General features: G+C 32.1%; 1 protein-coding gene across 1 annotated transcript in view; it reads right to left on the bottom strand.

The window, feature by feature from the left end:
• Positions 1-4082: 4082 nt before the first annotated feature.
• The window catches only part of Zmym2 (zinc finger MYM-type containing 2), a 69312-nt gene continuing 61746 nt past the window's right edge, over positions 4083-11648 (bottom strand). The window contains exons 21-24 of the mRNA XM_046447616.2: positions 7420-7534; positions 6565-6816; positions 6143-6263; positions 4083-4953 (exon numbers count right to left, since the gene is read on the bottom strand). Coding sequence (XP_046303572.1) covers positions 4761-4953; positions 6143-6263; positions 6565-6816; positions 7420-7534 — 681 coding nt within the window. The 3' untranslated portion in view covers positions 4083-4760. The remainder of the gene's footprint in view (positions 4954-6142; positions 6264-6564; positions 6817-7419; positions 7535-11648) is intronic.

Genomic DNA, 11648 nt, shown 5'->3' with positions numbered 1-11648 from the left:
ACCCAAAATCCTTTGTAGATGAAATTTTTTAAAAAATTGAACCTTGTACATTCCACCTATTCTACATAACCTAGAAATTGGATCACACATGTTGATTCAACATAGTTGAATACCTTTTAGACTTACCTCTAATGCCTGGAGAGAGTATTCTAGTCCACCCTTTGGGTGCCATTTTTAACTACGCATGCACTGCACTGGGCTGAAAGCCAGTGATAAGAACCGATGCCATCTAAACAGAATATCAAATTAATCAGAAATGGCAGTTATAGGAATCTCATTTTACATACTCACAGGTGGTATTAATCCATCAAAACCTACTCTAGACCATAATAATAATAGCCTTTTGGAGTACTTCTGAGTGTCCACAACATTCTCTGTTCTAAATTATCATGCATAATATTCTTTATCTGTTCCCTAGGTGTTCATTGTGTTTGGTTTATCTTGTTCATACTGCCCCCAAAGATGTAAGGTCTGCAACAGTAATATCTTCTTAATCTTTCACTTTCTCTTTTTCCATACCATAGAGAGCAGAAGTTCTTTGGCACAGTGGAAAAACACAGCAAATATTAAGTTTGCGATAATTTCTGTATGCTAAGTTTACTTACGCAGTTACCTGAGTTGGAATTTAAAAATTAGGTCTTACAAGCTCAGTATTAAAGCTGTTTTAGAAAAGATCCTTCCCCTCTTCAAGAAAACGTGTTTCTAAATAAATCACAAGGATTCATACATAAATCTGTAAAGTTTACTATCGACCATGCTTAATTTGAAACTCCAGAATCAGCAATTAAGGCGATACTATCATTTACAGATGAAGAAATTGAGGCCCAGACAGAATAAAGAACCTAAGTTTTAAAAAGAGCTGTAATTGTTCTTGTTACTATAACACAACAGAAAATACTCTTTAAGATTTACATCTCCTGTCGATAACACACAAAGGTCTCTGGACCTCTCTTCAGGTCTGTTAATACAGGTTAAGCATCCTTTGTCTGAAATGCATGGAACCATAAGTGTTTCAGATTTGGGATTTTTAGAACATTGGCATAGACTTAAATGGTTGAGCAAAGTATGTTGGCAAAGTTTTAGATTTTAGAGCATTTCAGATTTCATATTTTTCAATGAGGGATGCTCAACTTGTATTTTATTCACGAATTAAATCTTAGCTTCTTTTGTTCTCTTTCAAAAGGCCTAAATTTACAAACTTTTAAAAACTCAGTAATAAATTAGGGTACTATCTGCCTTGATTTTAGGGATGACATTTTCCTTTCTCATTTATTACAAAGTGGGGAATCACAGCCACTATTTGAGATATCACTCTAAAACCTAATTTCCAAGTGAAGATGAAGGGAGTAGGGGAAAAAAAAAAAAACTAAAAATTGGAACACCTCTACAGGCATTTCTATTCCCAACCCAGAATGATGCAGCTAACCTATTCTGGACATCAGCTTCTAAACTGGTAAGATTCTGTTAGCAGTATGATATACCCAGAAACAACACAAAAGTACTTGAAAATAGCATTTAAATTGGTCTAATCTTAAGGATACAGTAGAATGGAATAAATGAAATTATAATATTCTCTATAAATGAATGAGGAGCTTATGGAGGGGAATACAAAAGTATTATAACTTAAAGAAATTTATTCTTTAAAAATACTTTCATGTACACTTTCATGACTACTTTTTTTGAGGGGAGCAAGAAGATTTTCCTGTAGTCAATATTAGCTTAAACATAACTGGCTTATATATAACAATACATTTTGGAAATAACTGGGAAAATAAAGATGTTTATAGTGATTTAAGACTGCAAGATATTTAAGATCTCAGATTAAATGGATCCACATTAGAGTAGTGCAAACCCAAACTTGAAAATTTCTGACTCCTTGATTACTATAGTCCCTAATACTATGTATGAATAAGTTATCCCCATTTGCAAATCACAACTGGTGGGGGAAAAGGAAATTCCATCAGTAAAAAGGTGATAAATTTGAATGCATGGTACAATATTCATCCTCCTATTTCAAAGTTAAACACATTGGTAACAACTCCATTTAATAAAACATGAATTACTACTTAAAAGAGTATTTTTTAACAGGGAGGAAAAAAAGCTGAGTTTGATGCCTTAAAAAAAAAACAAAACAAAAAAACTTTTAATATCTTATGTTACCTACTACAGAAAAAAAGTCTTTAAAAAACCTGTTAATGAAGAATCAATTTGCATGGGAATCCACCTCCCTCAATATGTCTGATCACTTTTTCACTAAATGATTTTAAGTGGAAAAAAATTCTCCTTCAAGAACAGAAAAATATAGTATTTTCAATAGACATCTCAAGACAATAAAGTTATATTTACAGGCTGTTATCAATAATCAGAAATCACCAAGAAGCAAAAATAAACTATCATTTCATTGTCCCTTTTCTCAGCAGTCAGGTATGACCACACAAACTAGGGAGATCTAGGAATCAATGAAATATGTTCTAGGTGAAATAAATTTCCCAGAACAAACAATTCTCATAAAATAGTTTTTTTTTCTTCTCCCCCTGAGAATCAAGTTAATCTATCATTGGAATGCAATCGAGACAAAGACAAGATCTAAATCCTTTATCATGCTAAGATCAAAATTATGTAGTCATTTCCACTTAGGAAAGCTAAAATGTACAAATGAAGAAAATGTAAATAGCAAAAGACACAGTGCTTAATAGCAGTACCATGGTAGGAATTTATGGTATTTGGTAAAATATACAAGAAATGACATTTGGGAAGAAGTTTATTGCTCTTGATGGAATATAGCACCACTTTGAAGAATAAAAGATGGTTAGTATTAACCACCTTTTAATCAACAATATGCATTTGTAGGAAAAGTGCTTAAAGAAGTAGTTCTGGAAAAAGTTTGAGGAGTTTTTGTATTATATATTTTAAACGTTACCCATTTTTTTTCATTAGACAATTGGCAATCTATTTTAGTAAAGTAACTTATATCAGATTTTCTACTGATTATCACTCAACAAATATAAAATTGAGGGACTGAAAGTTATTCAAACTTATAAAACAAGTTAGAACATTATAAAGTAATTTTATGCCAAAAACATTTTAGATAATTATTGCTTAAATATACAGTGATTATACCTGTGAAATTTTCCAACTCATGATTGGGAAAATTTCCTTAGTGTGCTAATATTTATCCTAAAAGAGAGACATATCTAAGGGATGTGTAGATACTGCCTATGCACTGTGGAAAACAGCCCAATTTCCCCCTAAACAATTTTTAAAAACTAATGTCACCATGGTGATTCAGGATTTAGAGACAAGAAATTAACATGATTACATACATGCTATACAAAGTCAGCCAAATGATTTCTTTATGATAATTTGCAGCTAGCACTTTACTTAGTGTTTAAAAAGTAGGATTTTTAAGTAAACTTCCTTATTCTAAAATAAAAGATCTGGACAGATAAATTGCTATGCAGAAGCACAAAGGTGTTTTTTTTTAATGCAATCTTCTATAAGAAGTAAATTTTTAAAAGCCAAACAATCTAACACCAAGTGTGATTTCCTCTGAAACAGACTTTATCCAGTTTTTCTTTGCTCTTCAATCATCTGAAATAATCAGAATTACTACACTGGTAATCGTCATAGTAAAAGGTAATACTATCTTATTTAAAGTAGCTTGACTTTCTATAACAACTATTTTAGGAGTGGCATTTCTAAAAATAATTTTACTTAATGTATGCATCAGTCATATTTGGAAGCAGGCACAAGAATTCTAATAAAATTGGTAAAGGTATAGAGTACTTCACAGGTAATATTGCAGCATGATCTATATCCATAACGGAAAGGGGAAGAAAAAAATTTGAATCTATTAATGAAGGGGATTTCAGATCTTAATGGTTGGCATAGAAAAAGAAAACAGAATCTTCTACTTTCATCAGACATTTTTACAAACAAAAATGTCTTAATGACCTGTTTTCAACTTATAGTCATTCTTTGTGTGTGTGTGTATATATATATATACATACATATATATATATATATATATACATACATATATATTTTTAAAATTGGGGTGATGCAGAAAGCCACAAAATGAGAAAAGGACACTAAGGTTTTAATAAGGGGAACAAAAAGTTGTTTTCACCAGTATAGATTCACATTACAGTACACCAATATTGACAGCATTCTCTTGTCTATTTTTGGTACAGAAGATGGTATCTCTCTACATAACTTGTAAGGCTTCAGTAACTAAAACATAAAAACAAACAAACAAAAACCCCCCAAAACAAAACAAAAACCCAGCCTATTAGTTTACAGTTTATTTTAAAAATTCTGAAAGACACTGCAAGTTCTAAACTTTTAGTAGTGCTACCCATACACAACCATCTGGTCAAGAACCCAGTAAAAGCGCCCCTTGTTGAGGAAGCTTTGCAACAGTAGAGTTGTGCAATATGGATGTTTCTTACTACAAGAAAAAAATTATACATGGCACATTCTCATTCGTATTTTGTAATGTAAAAAGTTACAAACATACCTAATCAAATAAATAATAAAAAAAAAAAAAGGATTTGAATGTATTTGTTAAGTATTCTAAAACCACTACATAGAATAATGGCAACTTTCACTCACAGATTATTTACATGGTAATACCCAGTGTGGGTACACTGCTACAAAACTCAAAACAGGAGTAAACTTGAAATGTTTTCCATAATGAAGATCTAGCAGCATGACTATCTAATGCTGTTTTATCCCGATTGCTTCTGAAACATTCCTTTTTAGTCTGTGTCTTCATCCAGTTCATAATTGTCTTTATCATAAATATCTTTTACTAGAAGAACCCGTACAAGCATATTTTCCAAGGTGTTTCGGTCCAGTGAAGTAGATGTATACCACACAGGGCTATCTGTTGAACTAGAGCATTCTGGTTGCAAATAAAAAACATCCATTCTCTGATTAAGATTCTGTGGACTTTGGGGAAAAAAAGAGAAAAGGTCAATTTCATAAAGTTTATAAAAATCCCTTAGTACTTTTTGTTCAAGAATAATTTAGACCCCAGAAATCACATTATTTGGTCAGATGCTCTGCCTCAATTGTCTAACATTAAATATCCTGACACTACAACATTTAGTTATTTTCTGTGGTAAAAAGATTACTTACCTACCATAATATAAACTGTATTTCACTGAATTCAAGACATCATTTATTTTAATCACTTTTTAATAGTAATAATACAAATTGAAGATGAATCAGTTTAAACATTTACCCTGCGTCAGGGATAGTGAAATGTGAAAAATGTCTTAGTATTAATGAATATGGCAACACATAAAATAAAAAACCTTATTGAACAAAAAAATTTAAAATAAACAAGATAAGAATAAGACAGGAATTTCCACCTAATCAACAATACCATGGGAAGTTCCTGAACCTGTTGCAACTGAATGGAGCTATACTTAAACCATGGTCAGAAATACTTCTATCATTCTATAGATGATGTAAATGTTTTTATAAATTCTTGAGAACCATCCTAGGAGATGAATTATAAAGTTATTTTTATAAGGAAGTATATTCTGAGTTCATGCCTATCTTCTGAAACCAGTGGTTTCTGAAAAGTATAGTACTTTCAGAACACTACTGGTCTTTGAAAAGTACTTTCAAAACTCTACTATATCCTTCAGAACTTCCTAAAAGGCTATTTTCTCTTAAATATAAGTACTTCATTTTCATCTCCAACCCCTTTATCATTTATTTTTTCTTTGTGGTACAGGAATGCAAGGGTATCTGTCAGATATATAATCATCTGGCTTTCTAGCTCTAACACCAGAACCAAGTACATGAAATAGAGATTTGAGATATTTTTTATCTGACCTTTTACCGAAAAAGTTGTGCCACTGCTTCCTTGAATTTTTTGAAGAGGACAGCAGTAATTTCCTTAATACAGAGTAATTTCTTAACATATACGTGCTTGAATCCTGAAGTATGATGATAAGCTGGGTATTTCGTAATAATGGGACTCAAAAGTTACAACTGAATGGACTTAAGTATAAGCCAGAAGAGAAAACTAAAAAAGGATCAGGGGAAAATATCACCTCTTGGTCATGTTAAATTCAACCAACTTACACTACCATCTTTAAAAAGCTACATCTTTATTAATACTCACCTTTTAGACAAGTAGCATTCAAACATTTTCACAGGACATCTAGAAGGATTGGATGTGTTTTCAATTTGCTCAAACACTGGCTCATCATCTTCATGTTTTCTTTTTCCAGTAGTAATTTTATCTTAAAAAAAAATAAATAAATAAACCACCTAAAGCCAATCTTGAAGGAAAGATAGTACCATACACTCTTAGCATCTAGTTAAATGGGAATAGATGCCCTTTAGCGTTCTATGTTGTAGATTCTGGTAATGCACAATTTTTCAAACAAATGGACCTGAGATGACATAAGATATTATAATTTGTCTTATTTTATGAAATGACAATCCTTAGGTTCTCAACAAGTGACACAGGTGGGCTTTGGTAAAATAAGGTTTAAATAAACCCACCACAGGTAATCTCAAAATAAAAATCTGTTACACTACCTTCATTATCTGTTCCACATAAAGAAGATACTTGGTATCGAAGACATGCTTTGTTTTCCATTGTTAAAGGATTTTTTTTCCAATGCCTAAACACAGTGCCAAAGGAAAGTCTTAAGTGTTGTTCCACTGTTTTGAGGCCAAAATACTTAGTGTTAAAGTAGAACAGGGTATTCAAAAGAGCTACTGGAGAGTGTGATCCTAGTTGTTTTATCCTCCAGAGATAGTCTTCTTCAACTCGAGAGAATATTGACCCTTAAATAGAAAGAACTACTTTAAACAGAAGTATCATAAATAAAACCATGTACATTAACATTACAAATCATCCATAAATAAAGGTAATTTAAAACAAACCTATACCAAGTCTCCATTCACACCAGATCAACTGGAATGAATTTCAGAATTATCCATGTAACTCTTTAGCAACACACAAATTAGAAACATAGCAATCTATGGAACCATAAGCTCTAAAATAAGGAACTGGGTGTATGCTTCTGCCCTTTGGTAGGACAAGCAGATAGTCAGAAAATAATTTAAATATATGAAAGGCTTGGGGAATAAAAGGTAATTTCCATATATACACATTTTCTTCACATCACAGTGGTAAAAAAAATTTACATCTCCACTGTAGGGTTTTTGACATAAACATTCAGCTTCATAAAGTAGGTCATATTCTTACAGAGCTCTTCATAAACACTACTAACCATATTCATTTCTAGTTCAACAAAAAATGAACAGATAAACTGATGAGTAAATGCTCTAAAAATGTCATCTGATTTATTTGCTAATTACACAGTTTCTGTAAAAATAACAATCCCAGTATCAAGTTATCGATACCTATATTTAAAATAACATTACCATCTGGAAGTATACTTGGTTGCCAACTTCGTAGTATTTTATTCAATTCTTGCTCAAACATCTGGTATCCTGGATCAATAAATATGTTGTCCTTTCGATTACTACCACACAAGTACTTAAAAAAATAAATAAATAAACAGAATATATTACACGTCGTATTTCTTAAGAAAAAATTTTTTAAAAAGCTTTGTGTATAAGAAAAGCAAGCATATTAAAAATGAGAGATTACTGGCTTTATGTGTATACATACAAAATTATCAATTAATCTGTGGCTTAAAACACTCAAAGCTATACACTCCGGAATCACAAATACAAAAAAAAAGGAATAAGAAATCTTTAGTTTATCAACCAAAAAAGACTCTCTGTGTTTATTATATAATTCATGGAGAAAACTAACAATTTTAAAGAAAGAGTAAGTTAAGATTAAGGAAAAATACTAAGGGGTAAGGATGGGATGAAATTTTACTCTGGCTTTTAAAAGCTCTCTTCAAGCACTCTGACTTTACTAGGCTAACTTTCCCCCACCCCTTACTGTCTCAATATGCTCAACTATCTCTGTATGTAAAGGCCTGTGAGCCAATATAAATTTGCAAATCTTACACCTTCCTATGACAAACCTTTATTTTATTTTATTTTTTTGGTGGGGGAAGGGCTACCAGGGACTGAACCAAGGGGCAATTATTTTCTGTATAGACAGGGTCTTGCTGGGTTGCTTAGGGCCCCACTAAGTTGCTGAGGCTAGTAGCTTTGATCCTCCTGCCTCAGCCTCCTGAGCTGCTGGGATTACAGGGATGTCCTACTGTGCCCTGCCAAGAAGATAATTATGTTGGGATGGCACTGTCCTTCCTTCATCCTTTCTGTCTAGTAAATTTCTACATGTATTTCAAAACTCAATTCAAAATGTCTTCTACATTTTTAGATTTTTTTCATATTATACACTTAGATAAAATTAATTCATCCCAATTCTGTGCTACCAATATACCATGAGTACAGTATCATGACTTTTCAAATATTATTTGTCTATATATTTCAAATCCTTGAGCAGAGCATATTACAGTGGCTTTTAAGTCAAACTGCTGGCGAGATTCAAAATTTATAAGGTGTATAACTTGGGCCAATTGACTTAACTCTACTTCCTCATCAGAAAATGGTGATAACAGTAGGTTGTTAGGAGGATTAAATGACATGTCCTACACTTAGCACAGTGCATGGAAAGCAGTAAATATTCAATAAATGTAAACCTTTAACATGCTACCTAAATCTCCAAAGCCCACTCTGATGTCCAGTAAACAGGCACTTTACTGATTTTTGTGGAATTAACCATTCACCTCATCATTGCTATTAAAAAATAAAGCAAAATCCAGAGGTCCTATAGACAGTTTAAATTTAGAAATGTTATGTTTATTTTATTTTATTTTTTTAGAGACAGAGAATTTTTTAAAATATTTATTTAAGTTTTCGGTGGACACAACATCTTTGTTCGTATGTGGTGCTGAGGATTGAACCCAGGCCGCATGCATGCCAGGTGAGCGCGCTACCATTTGAGCAACATCCCCAGCCCTATGTTTATTTTTAATAGAAATATTTAAAATTATCCATTTACACAGCATCATAAGTGAGTTTACTATATTTTTAAAAATTTAGTAAACAGAGTTCACTCCTCTTAAAAATACACATTCCTAACGATAAAAGATTTAACATATAAAAAAAAAAAAAATCAAAACCTGGAGGGAATATTTGTGAAAATGACAAGAGTTACTATCTAGAACAAATAAGAAACTCTCACAAAATGAAAAGGTTAATGAAAAGAAAATCATATTTCTTTTCAACATTTTCTTATTACTATTGTCAGATGTGAACAAAACCAATAAAATATGAGAACAGAAAAATATGCACAATCTTCCAAAACCAGCTTCTAATTCTGTTTATGTACTTGAAGTAACATTTGATAGCACTGATTTCTGGAAAGTAGTCTAGAAATCTTTATACTGAGTTTTGAATAATTTTTTTAAACTGCTTACAAATACCAGTCTTTGCAAATGCATCCAATGAGACTACTATACAATTTTTAAAAATTGTATTAAATAGATTCAAACATAAAATTTACCATCTTAACCATTTTTAAGAATATAATTCAGTAGTAAATCTTTTTATGAAGAAACATTTATTAGTACATGAAAAACCCAAGAGAAAAGGTTGGGGGTGGGGGGTGGCTTCTGACATATCCTAAATGAAATAAGCCAGAACCAAAAAGGACAAGTGTATAGTTATACTTCTATGAAATAAACTTATAGAAACAGCAAGTAGAATCATGGTTGCCATGGGCTGACAGAGAAAGGGAGTTTTTTTTAATGCATACAGAGTTTCTGTTTTGCCAAGATGGAAAAGTTCTAGTGAAGGATGGTAGTGATAACACAGCAAGTTAATGTACTTAATGCCACTAACCTGTACACTTAAAAATGGTTAAAATTGTAGATTTCATGTTGTACATATTTTTATCACAGTAAAAAAAAAACAGTGGAAAAAGATACTAAAGATAGTACTAATATCATAATCATTCATTATGCAATCCATTTATTTGGCCCTCATAGTATTTAGAGCTCTAATATTTAAAATAATCCATTCAACAAAAAGCAATATAGAGACTCAACTTCCCATCATTAAGTCAAGGAAAATATAAACACAACATACCAAAATTTGTGGGATATAGGTAAACTAATTTTAGAGAGACATTTATATCTTTAAATGTTTCCTTGAAAAGAAAATAGTTCTAGGGCTGGGGCTGGGGCACAGTTGTAGAGCACTTGCTTAGCAATTGTGAGGTTCAATCCTCAGCACCACATTAAAAAAATAAATAAAATGAAGATATAATTTTTTTTTTTTTTTAAAGAAAATAGTTCTAAAAGTCCACGATCTAAGTTTCCACCTGGGGGTGGGGAGGAGGGAGGTTCACACAAATTAAGAAATTATAATAAAAAACAGACCCTCAAAAAAGAGAAGATAAGACAGGTATAACTGTAGCTAGATAAGCTGTCCAAGCAAACTATAGCTCTAGCTTCACTGGGCCAAATTCCAGCAACTACCTATTTTTGTTTTAAAAGCTGTGAGCTAAGATTTTATAAATGTCTATAAATGATTTTATTTAAAGCAGTTGTCTAAATAGCTATATAATATCCTAGAGCTTTGCTTGTTGGTCTACAAAGTCAAAACTATTTATGATCTTTCCCTTTAAAAAAAAAAAAAATTACTGGGCTGGGGTTGTGGTTCTGTTGGTAGAGTGCTTGCCTGGCACATGTGAGGCACTGGATTCGATCCTCAGCACCACATAAAAAATAAAATAAGGGCATTGTGTCCATCTACTAGACAAAAATATTTTTTAAAAAATTGCTGATTCCTGAGTTGGCCTATTCAAGAAACAAAAAGCACAAATTATCAATACTAGAAATGAAAATATGGTCACATTCTATATTTAAATATAAAACCAGCCTCTGCAACTTGGCGAGGACCTAAGCAACTTAGCAAGACCCTCTCTCAAAATAAAAAAGGGTTGGGTATGTGGCTCAGTGGTTAAGCACCCCTAGGTTCAATCCCTGGTATTGAAAACAAACAAACAAAAATCTACATATGGCATCATATTTAATGGTGAAAGACCAAAGACTTCCCTCTCAAGATTAGAAACAAGACAAAGGATTCAGCTCTCACCACTTCCTTTCAATAATGTTCTACAGGAGGTGGGAAAGAGGTTATCTTTAATAGTATAATAAGGAAAAAAAAAAAAGAAAATGCATATTAGAAATAATGGCTGGGGCTATAACTCTGTTGGTAGGTGTTTGCCTCACATACACAAGGCCATGGGTTCAATCTCCAGCACCACACACAAGAAAGAAAAGAAAGAGAGAGAGAGAAAGAAAGAGAGAAAGAGAGAGAGAAAGAAAGAGAGAGAGAGAAAGAAAGAGAGAGAAAGAAAGAGGGAGAAAGAGAGAAAGAAAGAAAGAGAAAGAGAGACAAAGAGAGAGAAAGAGAGAAAGGGAGAAAGGGAGAAAGAGAGAAAGAGAGAAAGGGAAATAAAACCATGTTTATTCATAGACAACATGATTGGGTATATAGGAAATTCTAAGGAAAAAGAAAGCCACCTACTAGAACTAATAGTAAAATGGTACAGAATACAAAATGAATATATAATAATCAACTGTATCTCTAACATGTGAGTAATGCCAGAACTTGAAGAA

The sequence above is a fragment of the Marmota monax genome, unplaced genomic scaffold, assembly GCF_021218885.2.
Source record: "Marmota monax isolate L192 unplaced genomic scaffold, Marmota_monax_Labrador192_F-V1.1 WCK01_AAM20220418_F8-fsc00043, whole genome shotgun sequence".
In the NCBI taxonomy this organism is placed as follows: domain Eukaryota; kingdom Metazoa; phylum Chordata; class Mammalia; order Rodentia; family Sciuridae; genus Marmota; species Marmota monax.
This window is presented reverse-complemented; position numbering and strand designations above follow the sequence as displayed.